Source organism: Pelodiscus sinensis, chromosome 14, assembly GCF_052426305.1.
Source record: "Pelodiscus sinensis isolate ZL-2025 chromosome 14, ASM5242630v1, whole genome shotgun sequence".
NCBI classification, from domain to species: Eukaryota; Metazoa; Chordata; order Testudines; family Trionychidae; genus Pelodiscus; species Pelodiscus sinensis.
The window spans coordinates 16,437,090-16,458,243 of record NC_143065.1 but is presented as its reverse complement, the minus strand read 5'-3'; the positions used below and the strand labels follow the sequence as shown (position 1 = coordinate 16,458,243).

General features: G+C 41.4%; 1 protein-coding gene across 9 annotated transcripts in view; it reads left to right on the top strand.

The window, feature by feature from the left end:
• RNF111 (ring finger protein 111) overlaps positions 1-21,154 on the top strand; it is an 81,360-nt gene that overhangs the window by 7,385 nt on the left and 52,821 nt on the right. For 7 of the 9 annotated variants that reach the window (XM_025189969.3, XM_075897333.2, XM_075897335.2 and 4 more), the window contains 2 exons: positions 6,712-7,601; positions 11,251-11,377. In XM_025189969.3, the coding sequence (XP_025045754.1) occupies positions 6,731-7,601; positions 11,251-11,377 (998 nt within the window). In that variant the 5' untranslated portion in view covers positions 6,712-6,730. Of the gene's footprint in view, positions 1-954; positions 1,109-6,676; positions 7,602-11,250; positions 11,378-21,154 lie in introns of those variants that run through there. The other 2 variants (XM_075897332.2, XM_089781992.1) reach the window with 2 other exon arrangements.

The following is a 21,154-nucleotide window of genomic DNA, read 5'->3' as shown; positions in this document are numbered from 1 at the left end:
GATCACTGGTACCACCAGTAAGCGAGTGGCCAGCTGGTAACGGGGATCTGCAGCTGGGTGCACAAGTGGCTCCTTTGCCCCAAAACAGTGCTAAGGGGTGGGAAGTCTCCTCACCCTCTCTGCCCCCATCACTTCTCACCCCACCTCCCTGAAAAGAGGCCTTGAACAGGCTGCTGCCTGTTTGCAGGGGTGGGAGATGCTGCAGGCTGAACCCTGGCCCTTTCTGCTGTAGGAAGAGAAAAGCTCCCACCAGACTGTCCTCCAGAGGGCAGGGTGTGGCTCTGTCTTCTCTGGACAAGCCAGTGAGCAGGATGCATTGTCTCTATTGTCCTGGGGTTACTCCTGGGGAGGAGCCAGCAGTCATGCCCATCTCTTGCCCTGAGCCCCCTCTGCCCAGACCATCCTCCTCACCTGCTGCACTGACTCCTGCACCCCACTCCTTTCCCTGAGCTTTTCCTTACCTCACAACCATCACTCCCGCACCCTCTCCACATCCTCACCCCCTATCCTGAGCCACTTCTTAACCTCCCACCCTGATTCCTGCACCATGCTCACGACCTCCTGCCCTGCGGCCCCCACATTCCCAAGGTGCTGCATAAATAATATAAGTGGCTGTGATCTAATATTTGACATTTTGCATACTAAAAATCTCAGCTTCTAGAACAGGGGTGGGGAACCTAAGGCCTGGGAGCTGGATGTGGCCCCCAGCTTGCCTGGATCCAGCCTTTGAAGTGGTTCAGGACTCCCCTGAGCACTGTGGAGCCTGTACTGGTGCTCCAGCCCCTCTGCTTTCCCCCTGGTGTTGGAGCACACGAAATCTAATAGACTGCCTTCTCTCCCCCGTGCCCTCCCCCCCGACTTTGGTGCGTGAAGGGACTATACAGAGCATCTTTCTGCTTTTCAGTTGAGGGGCCATGTCAGTGAGCGTTTGTTTTGTTTCTCACTTGTGTGCAGCCTCCAACTGATGATTCTGTGGATCAGAGGTTCCTGACACACACAAGATTCCTCACCTCTGTTCTAGAAGTTTAATGGAAAATCCCAGGTGATCCTTCTTGATAGGCTCCATGTAACGATCTAGCTTGTGGGATAATAGCCTTCATTTTAAAGGGTAAGGAAACAGAATCTGGAAAGGCATACTTAGGCATTAATCTTAATCTAAAGATACTGGTTTGAAGACTAAAAGATATGAATTAGTGTAAATTGTCGTACTTCTATTAGAATGAATAGGTTTTTTTCATATAATCAAAAACAGTCCTGGTAATACACTGCTTCAAATGCATGTTTGTTTTGGAAAGCAAATATGTAAAAACACATTCAAAAGTATTCTCACTATAGATTCTTCATTATTTAATATCAGGGATAGATTTCCTGTGTTGTAGTGGCAGTAGACTTCAAGGAGTTGTAGGATATTGTTTTGTGGTGTTTTTTTGTTTAATATCCTTTACTGGTATCTCAAACTGCTCACTGTAGTAGACAAAATAGAAACCCAACAAATTCATTAGGAATTCAAAATCTTGTAACTAATACTGTCTGCAAAATTTTCTTTAACTGATACATCTTAAAACAGTTATCTCAAGACTATTAGTTGAGTTGCTTCATTTGTAAATGCATTACAGTATATTGCCAGTGTAAGACGAGGAATGTTCAAGACTAGTCGACTATCCAAGAAAAAGTCTATATTGGAGTCTGGTGTGAAGTGACAATAATTAGTTGACCAATTTCTAAATGACCAAATCTACTATTTAGCTAATCTGCAATCCCAGTGGGCAAGGGAATAATAAGCCTGGTCTTAAAACCAGCAGCGATGTTGCACAGTTAATCTTAACCAGTGCACCTTGAATTCACCTGCCATTATAAAACCAGTGTTTAAAGAATCCATTTAGAAAGGAAACTTCTGGGAGTGAGAAACTGGGATTAAGCTGTTACATTTTGTAGAAACTAATTGACCATTAAAGACAGATAACTAACCCTTCAGATTTTCTTGCAACTATATAAAATGTGAAGTGAATCAATACTAACTTTCTGTTTCAGTATTTATGATTCTATTCTTAGTTTGCTGGAGCAGCAGCAGATTGAAACTGAAAAGGCTCCACAGTTTCATTTCCCTCAGGGCTCCGAGGAAAAGCAGTTAAACTGAGAAAATCAGGTTAACATCACTTTGCTGCTTATTACGAAAGCTATGAGCAGGCATAGCAGAGATATGTGCTAGCCATTCATAGGATTAGGAAAGCGTAGATTAGGACTACCATACTCTAAGGTACAATAATGGAGGCCTTCCCTTAAAATGAAACCAACAAAAAAGATACTCTGAATGAAATGAAGTAACCTGTTTCCTCCATCCAGCAGCCAGATTCATACTAAAATATCCTCTAAGTAGAAGAAAATATGAAAGAGCACCTAAACATGGTCAAGGAAGCATTGTGGTAGGAAGTGTGGTACCCTTGTCTTTCTAGCAGCTGGGTGTGGTAGATCATAGAACACTAGGACTGGAAGGGACCTCGAGAAGTCATCAAGTCCAGTCCCCTGCCCTCATGGCAGGACGCAGTACTGTCTAGACCATCCCTGATAGACATTTATCTAACCTACTCTTAAATATCTCTAGAGATGGAGATTCCACAACCTCCCTGAGCAATTTATTCCAGTGTTGAACCACCCTGACCGCAACTTTCTAATGTCCAACCTGAACCTCCCTTTCTGCAGTTTAAGCCCGTTGCTGCTTGTTCTTCCTGGCCTCTGAGGACAGAACAATTTTTCTCCCTCCTCTTTGTGCATCCTTTCAGATATCTGAAAACCACTATCATGTCCCCTCTCAGTCTTCTCTTTTCCAAAGTTAACAAGCCCAATTCTTTCAGTATTTCTTCATAGGTCATGTTCTCTCGACCTTTAATCATTCTTGTTGCTCTTCTCTGGACATTGTCCAAATCTTTCTTGAAATGTGGTGCCCAGAACTGGACACAATACTCCAACTGATGCCTAATCAGCACAGAGTAGAGCAGAAGAATGACTTCTCGTGTCTTGCTCACAACACACCTGTTAATGCATCCCAGAATCATGTTTGCTTTTTTTTGCAACAGTGTCACACTGTGACTCGTATTTAGCTTGTGGTCCACTATGACCCCTAGATCTCTTTCTGCAGTCGTCCTCCCTAGACAGTCGCTTCCCATTCTGTATGTGTGGGATTGATTGTTCCTTCCTAAATGGAGTACTTTCCATTTGTACTTCATCCTGTTTACCTGAGACCATTTCTCCAATTTGTCCAGATCTTTTTGAATTATGATCCTACCCTCCAAAGCAGTTACTACCCCTCCCAGCTTTGTATCATCTGCAAACTTAATAAGTGTACTCTCTATGCTGATATTTAAATTGTTGATGAAGATATTGAACAGAACCGGTCCCAAAACAGACCCCTGCAGAACCCCACTTGTGATATCTTTCCAGCAGGATTGTCAACTGTTAATAACTACTCTCGGAGATCGGTTATCCAGCCAGTTATGTGCCCACCTTTATAGTAGCCCCATCTAAGTTTTATTTGCCTTGTTTATTGATAAGAATATCATGTGAGACCATATCAAATGCCTTAGTAAGGTCTAGGTATACCATGTCTACCGCTTCTCCCTTATCCACAAGACTCGTTATCCTATCAAAGAAAGCTATCAGATTGGTTTGATATGATTTGTTCTTTACAAATCCATGCTGGCTGTTCCCTATCACCTTATTATCTTCCAAGTGTTTGCAGATGATTTCCTTAATTACTTGCTCCATTATCTTTCCTGGCACAGAAGTTAAACTGACTAGTCTGTAGTTTCCTGAGTTGTTCTTACTTCCCTTTTTTATAGATGGGCACTTTATTTGCCCCTTTCCAGTCCTCTGAAATCTCTCCTGTCTTCCATGATTTTCCAAAGATGATAGCTAAAGGCTCAGACACCTCCTCTCTCTGCTCCTTAAGTATTCTAGGATGTATTTCATCAGGCCCTGGTGACTGGCAGACATCTAACTTTTCTAGGTGATTTTTAACTTGTTCTTTATTTTATTTTATCTTCCAAGCTTACCCTCTTCCCACTAGCATTCACTATGTAAGGCATTCCTTCATCAGTTGTTTCGGTGAAGACTGAAACAGAAAAGTCATTAAGCATCTCTGCCATTTCCAAGTTTCCTGTTACTGTTTCTCCTCCTCACTGAGCAATGGGCCTACCCTGTCATTGATCTTCCCCTTGCTTCTGATATATTTATAGAAAGTCGTCTTGTTTCCCTTTATGCCTGTAGCTAGTTTGAGCTCATTTTGTGCTTTTGCGTTCTAATTTTGCCTCTGCATTCCTGTGCTGTTTGCCTATATTCATCCTTTGTCATTTGTCCTAGTTTCCACTTTTTATATGACTCCTTTTTTATTTTTAGCTCATGCAAGATCTGCTGGTTAAGCCACGGTGGTCTTTAGCCATATTGTCTATCTTTCCTACGCAGCAGAATAGCTTGCTTTTGAGCCCTTAATAATATCCCTTTGAAAAACTGCTAACTCTCTTCAATTGTTTTCCCCTCAGTCTTGCTTCCCATGGACCTTACCTACCAGCTCTGTGAGATTACCAAAATCTGCCTTCCTGAAATCCATTGACTCTAATTTGCTGATCTCCCTTCTACCATACCTTAGAATCATGAACTCTAAGGTCAGAGATGAGCTACTCACTTATGGCAAGGACCTGAACCTTTTGGGTGGCAATATCCCTTTAACTGTAGGAGTTGCTGATAGTGACAAGTGAAAGTTATTTATATATTTAAAATATAGGAATATATCTTTTTGCTTGAAAAACATGCATTATCCCTAAAAGTAGTCTAGTATGATGACCATGTTTTAGAAACCAATAAACAGTTTGTGCCTCTCGGTCACTAATACCTTGACAGCATGTTGAGTTACATGTCTAGTGTTGCAAGATATCTGTAATTCTTCCAAATGAATGATTTTTCAATTTAAACTTGACAGCTTGAGTTAATTCTTTGGTTAATGTTCTAATACTTTAAATAATATTGCCTCATTTTGTTGAGGGAAGAAGCAAGACATCTTTTTGCATAACAGTACTAGTCAAAATAGAGGACCTGACCTAACAAACTATTTCTGGTAGACCTTGCTGGACTGGGGGGGGGGGGGATTGTTTTATTCCAAATAGCTAGTGCAAACCTACAGATGGGAGGAATAGTAACTGCCCAGAATATACTGGCAGATTTGAGACTGACTTGCTGGAATAATTCCCTTTGTCATAACTCAACAACACTTCCTAAAGTTGGATTATTCATATCTTTTCACAAAACTATTTATGATTTAAATATAAATTTATAATTCTGTGCCACTTTTCAGTGTCCTATTTAATATTAAGATTATAAAAAAGTGCTTGTTAGAGTTTTAGGATGTCTTTAAAAGAACATTGAAATTAACAAGCTCTGAGCAGTGTGTAGACTATAACACTGAGAGCATCCAATGCTAAATCCTGTTCATTCAGTGGTTAAGCGAAAGAGAGTAATTGTCGAAAAGGAGAGGTTTTGCATTAGTTACATTTGAAGTATATCAAGACATTATTAAAATGGCTTGGCTTAGCTCAGAAATTCTGGTGTGATAGGAAACACTGCTGTATCTGTACTGGATGGTTATATCATTAGGCTCACTTGTTTCTGAGTTCCTTATTAGTGTCTGTTCTTCATCCCAGTGGTTCCCAACCTTTTTGATACTGGGGACCGGCAAACCCATTCACAAACTTTTGTTGGACTGGTAACATTTTATTTACATATTTTCATATTCACTATGCAAATGATAAATATGCAAATTAAATGTTACCATCCACCTAAAGCCCAGCCCCAACCTCTAAAGCCTCCCATCGTTCCACTACCCCCCAGTGCCAGCCACTGATCCAAGAGTCCCTTGCACCCAACACCCCCAGTGCCAGCTCCCACCCCTTAAAGTCCCCACACCAGACTTTCCCAGTACCAGCCTCCTGTTTCCAGAGCCCCAATGCACCCACCCCCCAGAGCCTCCCCTACTGCCAGCCCCCAATATTATTCCTGTTCCCAGAGGCCTCTGGTGCCTGCCCTGTTCCCCCCCACCCTCCCACCTAGTCCTGTGCTGTTGCCCATGTTGTGGCAGCTCTAGGAGCCAGGGCTGGGAATACAGCCCAGTGCCTCCCCTCCACTACGGCTGTTGGGAGAGGTATGTTCTGCCCTGTAGCCGGAGGTCTGCAGCCCAGCGGTTAGGAACCGCTGCTGTAGCCTATTGATCTAAATACATGGTGGATGCTGGGACATAAGTTGTTAGCTTATAGTGTAAAAGGTTCTTTGAGATCACCATCAGGTTGTGTCATAGAAAGCCCATTATGTCATCATTGTCCTGTCCTAATATTTTGGAATCACCGTTCTTTCACCTATTTATACACTGGTAAGGCTAATAGGAGTTTCATATAAAGCACCTGGACCAAAGGTAGAATAGATATTTTGGCTAACAATTTTAGGAACTGTCATCTGGAATAAAAACAAAACATGTTTCTAGCAGGAAAAAAGTATACAAAATAAACTTTTATTTTGGCATGTTCGTGTCAGCTTAGTAGAAGAAGCAAAATAGCTAGCGCATTCACATTAGCAACAAACAACTCTCATATTTTAATTGCAATCAATAGCCATTCAAGTGCAACATTAGGTTAATTTTTTTTCTTGATGCATGTCTGATTTTCTTTCCAGGCCTTCCTTGCAGTTTTCCATGTCTCAATGGACTCCTGAATGTAATATAGTCTATACTACAAAAGCGGATATGAAGAGTGAAGTTCCCTCTGATGCACCAAAGAGACAGGAGAGCCTGAAGGGGATCCTCTTGAACCCTGAGCCCATTGGGGCAGCCATAAGTTTCCCTGCAGAAGTTGAGATGATTGCCAGTAAAGTAGGGAATGAATTCTCTCACTTGTGTGGTGACTCTCAAAAGCAGGACATGAATGGCAATCATCCAGAACAAGACAAAGGTATTGGGGTGCGGAAAAAACGCAAGAGTCAGCAGGCTGGCCCTTCATATGCTCAAAACTGTGGTGGTAAAGAAAACCAGGGAATTTTAGGATTAAGACAACACCTAGAAACACAAAGTGAAGACAATGATTCTTCTTTTAGTGACTGTGTCTCTTCACCTTCATCTAGCCTACATTTTGGGGACTCTGATACAATCACATCTGATGAGGAAAAAGAAAGCCCTGTAAGACATACTCAGGCAGTGTTGAGTACAAGTAGAACTCATAGTGCAAGGTCACAAAAGTGGCCTCGTACTGAGACAGAATCTGTACCCGGACTATTAATGAAAAGACCGTGTTTTCATAGCAGTTCACTGAGAAGACTTCCATATAGAAAGAGGTTTGTGAAAACCAGTTCCTCACAGCGAACACAAAACCAAAAAGAACGAATTTTAATTCAGAGGAAAAAACGGGAGGTATTGGCTCGAAGAAAGTATGCTTTGCTACCCAGCTCTAGCAGTTCCAGTGAGAATGACCTCAGCAGTGACTCTTCCTCAAATTCTTCCACTGAAGGGGAGGAGGACTTATTTGTATCACCTGGTGACAACCACCAAAACAGTACAACTGTTCCCTCAGGTAAAAAGAAATTCGGGGGAGGGGGCTGTTTTGAATGAGTAATCTAGTTGGTTATTAATCTGTTCATTTTATGGTGTGTCTGTATGTGTGTGTATATATAGTAGGGAATGTTCAGAAGCAAGTAAATAGCTAATCGTGTAGTCGATAGAATTTCTATAGACTACATGATTAGTTAAGGGAGGAAGCCTCCAGGAGTTACCCTCTGCTGTGACTATGCGGTTTAAATGTAATAACAACTGGGCTGCCTGCTTGCATGGCTTTTACTATGTTTAAACTGCAGAGCTGCAGTGGGGGTAGCTCCTGGACTTGTGAGCTGGGGCTAAGCTAGATTTGCTCAGTCTCGGCTTGCGGTGGGTCCCAACAGGGAGCTGGGACCCTCCCCCCTGGACAGGGGCTGCTCTGTGGGATGCAAAGCGGCCTCTTTCTGCAGCGAGCCTGGACTTGCCGCGGACAGGCAGCACTGTGGAGATGGTGCTGAGGGGAACTGGCACTGGCTCCTGCTATGATACAGAGGCAGCAAGGAGAGCAGGTGGCAATGTGAGTAGTTGACTACTTGCATACATCACTAATACATAGTATGTGCATAGTTTTCCTTATCTTTTTGTGTAGACATTTCAAATGGTGCTCTTCTGTCAAAGGAAATACTCTTTCCTAAAGAAGCTATTACAGTTCTCATATTAAGAGATTTTAGTAGTTAATATTTATCTTAATAATGGTGCATCTTTGTTAAGTTGCAATAAACTAAATTGAGAGTTTTAAGTTTCTATAGAAACCTTAGCCCTAAATCCTCCTGCACTGGAATACAATAATGGTTCCCAGCTCACTGGTGGAGTGGATAAGAATCAGTGAGGTAAAAAAAAAAACCCCACGTTTGAAATTAAATGTAGATTTAAAAAAAAAGTACTTAAATTAGATAAGAAATTGACCACCTATGTTAAGGCCTAAGCTTCAATTATTAAAATCTTTTGAATTAAATACAAAATAGTATTGAACAGTTTCTATGTTTTTGCTGTTATTTTAAATAGCCGCATCACTGAACAGATGACAGTTACTTGCTAAACACCTGGAACCAGAATATGCTGAAGTACTAAAGCAGTAGCCTCTTCTGTATATGCTGAGATAATGAAAATGGAAAAAAAATTAGGGATATAAAATCCCAGTTAATCATCTAACCATTTAAAAATTAAGTTAATCTAACATTTAACTGGTTAGCCAATTAAGTGTAATCTCACTGCTCTAGTCCCCAATCCCAGCATGCTGTGGGCAGAGGTCTGCTCCCAGGGAACTGGGGAACTGTTTACCCATTCACATCCCTAATTTTAGTTTAGGTCATTCTCTTCAATGCCTAGTTCAGACTTGAGAAGCCAGTTTGCAGTTGAAAAAGCAGGAAATCTTCTTTCTCTTTTCTAACCTCTGAGTAAACGTAGGCATGAGAGGATGAGATCTTCATCTTCAGTATCTTTGAACTGCGTGACCAGAAACATTCAGTTCACTAGCTTCAGATAATAACATGATTCATTTTGACTTGAAGTTTCCCGGTAACCTCTTGTAACCCTCTAGAACATGGAGTTCTGCAAAATTAAAACTTCAGAAGACCAGGAAGTATAGTTCAAGTGCCCCCCTTCTCTCCCCACTGCAAAGGGAAGGTGCTACCTACCCTACATTCATACACTTGAAAAGCTATAGTGGCAGTGCAGCAGCCCATCGATACTGTAGACAATACACTATGAACTCTCTAGTTGATGTTGGTAGATCAGTATAGACCAGTGTTTCTTAAATATTTTAAGACTAAGGAACACCAAACAATATTTTTTTTGAGGAACACCAAGGATTTTTTGTTGAGCCGCCCCCACCCCCCAAAAAAAAGGGGATCGGGGGAAGTTGGGGGGAGGATGGGGGAAAGGGTCAGGGGAAAGTTATTGAGCAAAAAAAAGTTGCCTGCGCCTTTAAGGGTGGCCATTTTGAATTCTGTTCTGCGCGGCACACTTCTGACTGCCTCGCTGCACACCAGTGTGTCACAGAACACAGTTTAAGAAACACTGGTATAGACCACTCATAAGGCCAAGGTGCTGAATTATGCTTATGGAACTCCTACCCCATAGGACAGGAGGTGGGCACAGGTGCACTATTGTCTTATTCTTATCACCTGTTAGATAAGGTGTTAATCCCCATCAGTATGTAACTAAATAAATAAATTACCATAGTGGAGTATGTAAACTCAGTTTCCCTTTTCCAATTTACATGGTTTACTCATGGAAGGCAAAATTGTCATGGTAGTATTACCATTCAAGACAAAATCTATTCTGCAAACTGATGACAAGGGACCATATTACTTGCTTATCACAATGTCACTCTTGCAAAGTGAGTGTGAGAGCACAGCTCTGCAAAGCTGTCTTAATATTTTGAGCATTTCTCTTCAACTGGATGGGTAAAAATACAGTAATTCAGTATTTAGAAAATAAAAAAGCACCAGGAAATAGCTTTCCTTTTGGGCATGTTGACAAATATTGTTTACTGAAAAATATTGACAAGTGATTTTTTTTTGCACTGAATTGAAAGTTCACTTGTATGCCCCTGCAATCAGTGTTCCTATTATTCAGAAACTCTTATTTTAACTTCACAACACGCTAACATTTGAATGTAAATAGCAATGACTAAAGAAAGGAAAAATAGAGTGTTAATTCTCTGTTTACTTACAAGTTGTAGAAAACCTAATTCAATTAAAATAGTTTTAACTTGAATGAAATGTTCTCCCCAAATCTTTTTGGTCTTACTTTTTTTTGGAGGGGGTGGGACTTCAGGCAAGTTTCAAAATGCATTCATTCATCAAAACTGCAGATGAAGATTTGCACATTTAATATGTGTTTCCTCTAAAATACATAACCCACAGTCTCTTGCTCAAAAGCCTTGGTAAAGGGCTAGATTGTGTGTTTTTTTTTTTAAAAAATGCTTGCAAGTTTCATGCAGGATCATTTTAAATGTTAGATCTAAGTTTGGCACTCTTCAGCTCTTTCTAATCTCCTTTTCTAGTTTGCCTTTTAAGTGGGCATTAAATGAAATAAAGTAGTACAGTGGACACTAAAATGTTTTAGATCATTGTGAGAGAAGCTTGCATATCTGCTTGCTGTCTGTCTGTGGCCATTGAACTTCATCTTGCGTCCACTGACTGTAGAGACATTCTGTTCAAGATTATCTTGTTATTTCTTACCCATTGCTTGAGCAATCTAAAATTGAAATATCTCAGTAAATTGAGCTGTGTTGCCTGATCATGGCTCATGAACCTAAAAAAGTAGTTGTTGAGGGTTCAGAGGGATAGTATTAAAGCAAGACTGCTTTTCTGAATAATTATTTTGAATCTGATTTGGTAAATGCTCTTGATTTGCTTGCATTACAGGTTTGTTACATTGTCTATATCAAATCCCTTTTACTTGCATATACATACTATAAAATTCATATGGACTTTAAGTGTTTTTAATATGTAAAGATAATAACTTATAAACAAAAAATTAATGCCATGAGTTCAGAAGGCTGGAGTAGACTACCTCTCAAGGTCCTTTTCAGACTCATGATTTTGTGAATTTTGCATGACAAAGGGAGTGTCAAATGTACATAATCCAAACTGTTTTTTTTCCCCTTCTTCCTGTTCCAGGAAGTATTGATGAAGATGTTGTTGTGATTGAAGCATCCTCTACTCCCCAGGTCACTGCCAATGAAGAAATCAATGTTACCTCAACAGACAGTGAAGTGGAAATTGTAACAGTTGGAGAAAGCTACCGGTGAGATTAGCCCCTATCTCCGTTGAGGTGGATTGGTTTATGTACTCTAAATATCTTTTTTAAAAGGAGGCTAAACTCTTAAAAATGTGAATATAAGTTTCAAAAGCTGCTTGTACTTTGTGTGCGTATTGTAAAGTCTTCACCAACGGCCTGAAATAAGTATGAAATAGTGATGTTCAGAATGTTTAGTATAGATGGAGGACATCCATACCAACATTTTTCTCATTTCCACTAGTGATCCTTTGTTTTAGGAAGACACTAGAAAGCTTCCACAAGAATTTTGTAGATCTGTTTCCTTGCAGAGTACTTGGTGAAATGCAAATTTTCCAGATTGAGAATCTGTCTTCCTACTAGAGCTAGACTTTTTTTGTTAGGCAACTTTGCTTGAAATGGAAAACTTGGCATGGGTATGTAGAGCCACTCGTTTCTCTTGATATACATGTTTGTTGTTGAGGATGTGCATGCAACTGGACATAATTTTACAAGTTTGTTACTTTTTATCAAAAATGATGACTGGTAAAATTAACAAATGGAGTTATGTAGACTCAGCCTTTAAGACCAGAAAGGACCATCATTATCGTCTAGTATGACGTACACATTGCAGGTCACATTGCAGGTTACCTCACCCACCTACACCTGTAATAAACCCATAACCTCTGGCTGAGTTACTGAAGTCCTTAAATCATGATTTAAAAGCTTGAGGTTACAGAGAATCCACCATGTACAATAATTTAAATCTGCAAGTGACTCATGTCACTGGAATATGATATGGAAGTGACTGGAATATTGGTATAAAAAGGGTACAGCTTGATCAGGAAAATTAGGCAGGGAGAAATATAAAAATAGTATACATTTAGACTGAAGTAGAGATGTAAATAGATGATGGACTTGTTAGTCTCTGGGTAAGGATAAAAGGGGTTAAAAACAAAGGTGGGGGAAGGGGGAGTCTACTAATCAGGTGGAGGAAGTGGATGAGGTTTTTTTTTTTTTTTTTTTTAAATTAACAAAATCATCCAAAACAAAGGAGTTGGTGGTGATGGAGGACTTGAACAATCCAGACATCTGTTAGGAAAACGACATAGGCAGAGCATACGTTCTACAAAACTTGTTGGATAATGGATTAGAGATTTTTTTTTTTAAATTTCAGAAGGTGGAGAAATCTATTAGGGGGAGGCTGTTCTAGATTTTATTTTAAAAATGGGGAGAAATGGGTTGAAAATTTGAAAGTGGAAGGCTGCTTGGGTGAAAGTGATCATAACACGGTAGGGTTCATGATTCTAAGGAATAGCCAGAGGGAGAATAGCAAAATAAAAGCAATGGATTTCAAGAAGGCAAACTTGAGCAAATTCAGGGAGCTGATAGATATGATCCCATAGGGGAAAGCAAGACCAAGAGGAAAAACAATTGAAGACCAACTATTCCACTGTGTAGAAAAGATAGGAAGTATGGGGAGAGACCACCCTGACTTAACCAGGAGATTTTGAATGACCTAAAATAAAAAAGGAGTCCTATAGAAAGTGGAAACTAGATCAAATTACAAAGGATGAATATAAACAAATAGCGCAAGTATGGTGGGGCAAAATTAGAAAGGTGAAGCCACAAAATGAGCTCAAACTAGCTGGAGAAATAAAGGCTAACAAGAAAACATTCTACAATATATTAGAAGCAAGACGTAGACCAATGGCATGGCACACCCATTACTGAATGAAGAGGGGGAAAAACAGTAACAGAAAATGTGGAAATGGCAGAGGTGCTTAATGTCTTTTTTTTTGTTTTTTTTTCACCATGAAGGTTTTTTTATGATTATTAGATGCTTAGCATAGCAAATGCTGGAGAAAATGAACAAGTTAAAATTACTTAGAACAGTTAGGTATCTTGAAGTCACCAGGGCCTGATGAAATTCATCTTCGAATACTCAAGAAGCTGACTGGGGAGATAGTTAACCATTAGCTATGGTCTTTGAAAAGTCATGGAAGATAGGAAAGATTCTAGAAGACTAGAAAAGGGCAAACTACAGGCCAGTTATCTTAACTTCTGTGCCAAGAAATGGAGAAAATTATTTGCATAACATCTGGAAGATGAGGTGATTAAAAACAGTCTGCATGGATTTGCAAAGAATGAATCATGTCATACCAACCTGATAGCTTTCTTTGCTAAGATAACAAGCCTTATGGATAAGGGTGAAGCGTAGACCTGGTATACCTAGACTTCATTAAAGCATTTAATACAGGTCTCACATTACCTTATCTATAAACTAGGGAAATACAACCTAGATGGGGCTACTCTACGGTGGGTGCCTAACGGGCTGGATAACTGATCCCAGAGAATAGATATCAGTGGTTCACAGTCATATTGAAAAGGCACAATAAGTGGACTCTGCAGGAACCAGTTCTGGTTGTATCCTGTTTAGGGGTGTAAAACCATTTGTAGTTGATTATCTGGTTAAACATGAGGTTAACCAATTAAGGGCGGGGGGCATTCCAGTCCCTGCCTGTGAACCCCCTCCCTCCGGTCCTACCGCGGACAGGGGCTGCTTCAGGCAACACCCAGAGCAGCCCCTGCCTCTGATGTGGCGATGGAGCAACCTCTTGCCCACAGCAGGTGAGAAGCTGCTCCTTCTCCATTGTTTAACAGGAACTGATAAGGGTGATGCTTACCCATTAACCTTTCACATATCTAGTTCTGTTCAGTATCTTAACCAGCAATTACATCGGGGTGGGGAAGCTCAGGCCGAGGGACTGGATGTGGTCCCCGGCTTCCCTGGATCCGACCCTGGAGCTCAGAGCCCCCTCACCAGCATTGCAGAGCCCCCACCGCAGGGCTGGAGCACACAAAAAAATCTTCTAAGCTGGGCCCCTCTAGACTCTGGTGGGTTTGGGTGATGGATTTTTTGTTTTGTTTTGTTTGTTGCTTCTCTCTCGTGTGGCCCCAGCTGATTTCCCCCACCCCCTTTTTGTGTGTGTGTGTGTGTGTGTGTGTGTGTGTGTGTGTGTGTGTGTGTGTGTGCGCGCACGCGTCAGCAGCCTCTGACGCTTGCAAGCTGGGAAGTTGGAAGTGCTTCGGAGAATAGGATTATATTCAAAATGATCTGGGCAAACTGGAGAAATAGTAAATAGGATGAAATTCAATAAGGACAAATGGAAAGTACTCCACTTAGGAAGGAACAATAGGTCCCATATATAATACAGGAAATGACAGCCTAGGAAGGAGTACTATGGAAAGGGATATGTAGGTCATGGTGGATGACAAGCTAAATGAGTCAACAGCATAACATTGTTGCAAAAAAGCAAACATCATTTTGGGATGCATTAACAAGAGTGTTGTAAGCAAGACACAATTCTTTCACTCTACTAGGGATCATAGTATCATAGGACTGAAGGAGACATCAGGAGGTGGTCGAGTCCAATTCCCTACCCAAAGCAGGAACAATCATGTCAGCCAGGGCTTTGTCAAGCCAGGATTTTAAAAACCTTGAGGGATGGAGATTCTACCACCTTACGAGGCAACCCATTCCAGTGCTTCACCACTCTACTGGTGAAATAGTTTTTCTTAATATTCAACCTAGACGTGTCCACTGCATCCCTCTCTCGGTCCTCTTTGGAACTTCCCTTCAGGAAGTTGAAGGCTGCTATCAAATCCCCCCTCATTCTTCTCTTCTACAGACTAAACAAACCCAAATCCCTCAGTCTCTCCTCATAGGTCATGTGCTCCAGCCCCCTAATCATTTTGGTTGCCCTCTGCTGGACCCTCTCCAATGCATTCTGTAATGGATGGCCCAGAACTGCACACAGTATTCCAGGTGTGGCCTCACCAGTACCGAATAAGGGAGAATAATCACTTTTCTAGCTCTGCTGGCATTGCTTATCCTAATACACCCTACTATGCCATTAGCCTTCTTGGCTACAGGGGCACATTGACTCATATCCAGCTTCTTGTCCTTTTCAGCCCATGTCCTTTTCTACCAAACTGCTGCTTAGCCACTTGGCCCCCAGCTTGGGATTCTTCGGTCCCAAGTGTAGGACTTGGCACTTGTCCTTGCTGAACTTCAGCAGATTTATTTTGTCCCAATCCTCCAATTTGTCCAAGTCTCTCTGGGCCTTATCATTACCCTCCAATGTATCTACCTCTTCCCTCTAGCTTAGTGTCATCTGCAAGCTTGCTGAGGGTGCAATCCATCCCCTCATCCAGGTCATTAATAAAGATGTTGGAAAAAAAACTGGCCCCAGAACCGATGTCTGGGGCCCTCCACTGCATGCTGACCATCAACTAGACATGGAGCTGTTGATCACTACCCGTTGAGCCTGACAATCTAGCCTGCTTTCTATCTGCCTTACAGTCCCTTTGTCCAATCCATACTTCTTTGACTTGCTGGCAAGAATACTGTGGGAGACCGTATCAAAAGACAAGTCATATCACAGCCACTGATTTGCCCATGTCAACAGAGCCAGTTACCTTGTCAATCAGGTTGGTCAGGCAAGACTTGCTGTTGGTGATTCCATGTTGACTATTCCTGATCACCTTTCTCTTTGCCCTATACTTCGAAATGGATTCTTGAAATCCCCTCCATGATTTTTCAGAGGACTGAGGTGAGGCTGACCAGTCTGTAGTTCCTGGGATTATCCTTCTTCCCTTTTTTAAAGATGGGCACAACATTTGCCTTTTTCAGTTGTCCGGGACCTCCCCCAATTTTCAGGAGGTTTCAAAGATAGTGGCCAATGGCTCTGCAATAACATCTACCAACTCCCTCAGTACCTTTGGATGCATTAGTTCCAGCCCCAAGGATCTGTATATTTCCAACTTTTCTAAATAATTTTAACCTTTAATAATTGTTTCTGCACCGTGGGTTGCTCATCTCCTTCCTGTACTGTGTTGCCTAGTGCAGTAGCCTGGGAGCTGATCTTGTCTATAAAGACAGAAGCAAAGAAAGCATTGGGTACATCAACTTTTCCCACATCACCTGTCACTAGGTAACCTCCCTCATCCAACAAGAGGCCCACACCTTCCCTGACCACCTTCTTATTGTTAACATGCCTATAGAAACCTTTCTTATTTCCCTTCACATCCCTTGCTAGCTGCAATTCCAGTTGTGCTTTGCCTTCCTCGTTACTCCCCTGCATGTTCAAGCAATATATTTATGCTCCTTCCTAGTCATCTGTCCAAGTTTCCACTTTTTGTAAGCTTCCTTTTTGTGTTTAAGCTTACCAAGAATTTCACTGCGAAGCCAAGCTGGTCGCCTACCACATCTGCTTTTTTTACTGTGCATCGGGATGGTTTGTTTCTGTGTCTTTAATAAGGCTTCTTTAAAATACAGCCATCTCTCCTGGATTCCTTTCCCCTTCATGTTAGCATCCTTGGGGATCCTGCCCATCAGTTCTCTGAGGGATTCAAGTCTGCTTTCCTAAAGTCCAGGGTGTGTGTTTTGCTGCTCTCTTTTCTTCCTTTTGTCAGGATCCTGAAATAGATTGTCTCATGATGTAAAGTCCCATTTGATTGGATAACTGGTTAAATACATTGTTTAATATGTTAACCAATTAAAGAGGAGCATGGGTGGGATGATTTGCTTCAGCCTGGCTAGAGTGTGGGCCCCCCCCCCCCACTTGCCACTGAACTATAGCAAGAGTGGGAGAAGGAGCCTCCTCGGGAGCCGATAGATGCAGGGAGCCATCTTAAAATCTGACTCCCCCATGTGTAACGGCTCCTGCCTCTCCCCCTCTCTCTCTCCCATGCTGCTGTCGCAGTATTAGGGATGTGAAAGTACAGGTTAACCAGTTAACCTGGGCATTACATGTAGAGCTTTCTTGCAGGAGGAATAATAGGTAGTTCGAATTAGGGCTTTTATTCGAACTACTGGCTCCCTGCCATGTGTAGCCATGGGCAGTTAGTCTGGACTAGTGAAATTTCAAAATGGCGACCGGACGGGAAGATGCAAATAAAGCCTGGGATATTTAAATCCCGGGCTTCATTTGCAACTTCGAATGCCTACATTAGCCTCCCCAGTTCGAACTAGGGGGCTAGTATAGACATACCCTCAGGCATCACCTCTATCAGGCAGCACCCTGGAAATGGTGCTGGGGGGAACAGGCTTTTAAGCTGGCTCCCCACAGCACTGGCCCCTCCCCTTCCATCTTGCTGCCTCTCATATTTGCTTATCTTGCTGCTTCAATCCCCGCTTGCACCATTTCCCTGCTGCATCCCTGCCCCCACCCCGAATGGTGACAGTGCTGTGGGGAGCCAACTTTTAAGCCAGCTCCCCTACCATTGCTCCTACTCCCCCCTCTGATGCCTTTCTGATAAGAGGAAGCAAGGGTAGGGGAAGTGACCAGTCAAATCACTATTTGACGATCCGATAAGCTTGTGCTTATCGGATAGTCGACTAGTCACTTACATCCCTACTCTGCACCAGTTCCAATTTGAGTTAATCTTTCTTAAACATGGGAGACGAGAACTGCAGTATTCCAGATGAGGTCTCACCAGTACCTTGTCTTCCCTGTCTCTATTGGAAATAGCTCATCTGATGAATCCTAGTCCTGCATTAGCCTTTTCTCTAGCTGCATCACATTGGCTGTTTATAGTCTCTCTCTGATGACTCAATACACCAGATCTTTGTACAGTAGTATCGAATGTGAATGATAAAATGATATTCCATCACAGTGATTTTGTTTGGAAAAACTGCATTCTAAACAAAAATCCTCTCCTCTTTGAACATGTTCCTTAGAACAGTAGTTAGTAACTAATTTGGAAGTGTGTGTGTTTTACAGAAATAGCTGGTAACAACCTCCGCTTCTATACATTTATTTTATAGGTCTCAAACATATTTGCTTCCGACATATAAAAAGATTATATCTGTGCACCAACAAGATTATATCCCTAATAGGCAACATAAGATAAGAAACACATAATGGCAGGAAAGAGGGGAGACCTAGGATAAATTAACTTTGTTTTTTGTACTTAGCCTGGCGAGTAGCTCTTTATCTTAACTTATTTTCTTTTTTAAATTCTAATTTTTCCTTTGGAGTGTGGTTTCTTGTTTGTTCTGCGTCCTTGCTTAATTTCTCAGTCTTCTACATTTTTAACCTTTTACCCACCATCGGTCCCCTTTAATGAACATTGTTAGTAGCTGTAGCAATATTTTTTAACTGTGCTTGGAAAGATATTTCAGATACCTCTTAAACTATCCCTTTAAGCTTTTTGTGTATTGCAGATAATATTTAAAGTGTTAAAATGAGCCTAGATTAATCTGATTGCATTTATAGAACATTAATTCAAGGCTTGATTAAAACTAGATGGGATTCTTTTATATATTCAGCTTTTTCTCTGCTCGGCATTATTAAGAAAAGGTTTATGTAATAGCCAAATCTCTTTCTCCCCTAAATACATGAATCCTGCTCCCATTGATGGCAATGGTAATCATGCCAATAGTAGCAAATCAGGTCAAAGGCTTCTTCCAATGCATTTTGATGAAACCTGCCAATAAGTTTCAGTTTTTATTGAATTTGCCAACTTCTTCAATATGCCATCTCCTGACAAATTTAATGTCACCGATTGGGGTGGCAAGTCTAAATTCTGTTTTACAATTTTACTACTCTCTTCAGTTGCTAGGCAAAGACCTCCTTCTAAAATAAAGCACTGTGTTCTTGTCCGCTTTCAGCTGAATACATGCATGTAATTTCTTTCTTCCTTTACTCTTCCATATCATTGTGTTTTATTATTGCAACACTGATCTTCAGCTCCAGGAATCAGTCATCTAATGACTGAGAGGTCCTCAACTCAGCTTTGAGCTTTAGATTCTTCCAGGCTATCATTAAATACCACAAAGCGTCCCCCCTACGAGTCAGCTATTCTTTTAGTGTGGTGAGATTATCTGAGTACTTCCTGTGCATACCAAAAGTCATGTGATGGAGTCAAGCACATCACAGAATTTCCAGAATTACAAATTCTGTTGCTATTCTCCTGATCAGAAGGTCCCATCAGAAGTCTTAAAATTCCAATTTAATTCAGAGTTTGTTTCAAACATTGTAAATAAACTGAACATTCTGAAGGTGGTGTTTACCACTATTTAGAATACTGTTCAGAGGAAAATAAGTGTCTTGTTCTCAGCTTCACATAATTCTCACATAGATGAAGCAAGCTACATTTTTAAAAAATTAGGAATGTGTTTTGGAATAAATAAAAAATCTAGGTCAAATCAGAATAAAACATGAACATACATTATATAGCACTCTAATTTATAATATCGTTTTTTCTATCGGATCTAGAATGTATTGAATGAGACTTGGTGTAAGGAATGGATAGTACTCAGACTCCACTCCTCCAGTTGGTTGTAGTGTAGTGTATGAGCGTGTCATCTTTGTTTCAGTAATGTGGATGCCTGTACATCTTAAGTACATGTGTGATTGTGTGACTGGGTTCTTTATAACTGAATGTCTTAATTCAGTAATCCCTGGTCTACAGTAAGGAGTTATTTTGAAATAATCCCCCTTTCAAAATAATAAGGGGAGCTTCCACACTACCAAGTCTGTTATTTCAAAATCTGTACTCCTGCTTTCCTTAGGGAATAAGCTTATTTTGGGGGTTATTATTTCAAAGTTAATTTCAAAATAATTTCCTATCGTAGCCATGCCCTGAGAGACGATGTTCAGTGTGACAAGCTATCTTAGCTTTATTTTTTTTAAATACTTCCTTTGAATTTTTTCAAAGAAGTCAAGGGATATTATATATGTCTACTGATAAAATTAATGGAAGGTATATCTAAACCCATGGTGTCCAACCAGTTCTGAACTAGCCACTTTCAATGGGCCAAATAGCCGCATGTGGCTAGTGACTAGTGTGTTGGACACCACGGATTTAAATCTGTCACCCTTTGGGTTTTAAATATCTTCATACAAACTTTCTGTTAGAACAGAGACCTGAAGACTCCCAGGCACTGCTGAAATTACTTCATGATATTTTTCTGAATAACCTGCTCTGGCTGGGAGGTTGAAGCTGCGGTGAGAGAGTTATGCTGGATGAGCCATAGGTAGGGGCTGCTCCGCTGGCCAGTCGGAGCAGCCCCTCCCTGCAGCAGTGGAGGTCATGCCAGGCCCACCACAAATCGGGGCTGCTCCGAGTGGGCCTCAGGGCTGGAGCAGCTCCTTGCCTGTGCTAGGCAGGGAGCTGTTTCAACAAAATATTTTGATCTGGAACAGAAATTCCACTAGTGACTAGGGACTAATCAGTTAGTTGACTAACTAGTTGACACACTTGACTAACTAGTTGACTAGTTGTGCCCCTCCCTCCTTGCTGCCTCTATCAGAAAGAGGCAGCAGGGTGGAGGAGAAGAGGAGCGGGTACTGGGTGGAGAGAACAGGGGCGCAGCGGCTGCATTCCACCTTCGGGCTGAGGCTCTTGTACATTTCAAAGAGGAAGCACAGCACTTCTACCTTTGAAATGTAGCAACAGCTGGGAGGGCTCTTGCTACGTTTAAAAGCAGAAGCACCCTTATCCCAGAAACTTGGTGGGATAATACACGTGATTGGAATGTTTGTATAGAAGTGTACAGCTTGCTCAGGAAGGATAGACAGGGAAAAAAGGGAGGAGGTGTTGCCTTATACATTAAAAAAGAACACACTTGGAGTGAGGTGGAGATGGACGTAGGAGACGGAAGTGTTGAGAGTCTCTGGTTAGGCTAAAAGGGATTAAAAACAAAGGTGATGGCATGCTAGGAGTCTACTACAGGCCACCTACCCAGGTGGAAGAAGTGGATGAGGCTTTTTTTAAACAACTAACAAAATCATCCAA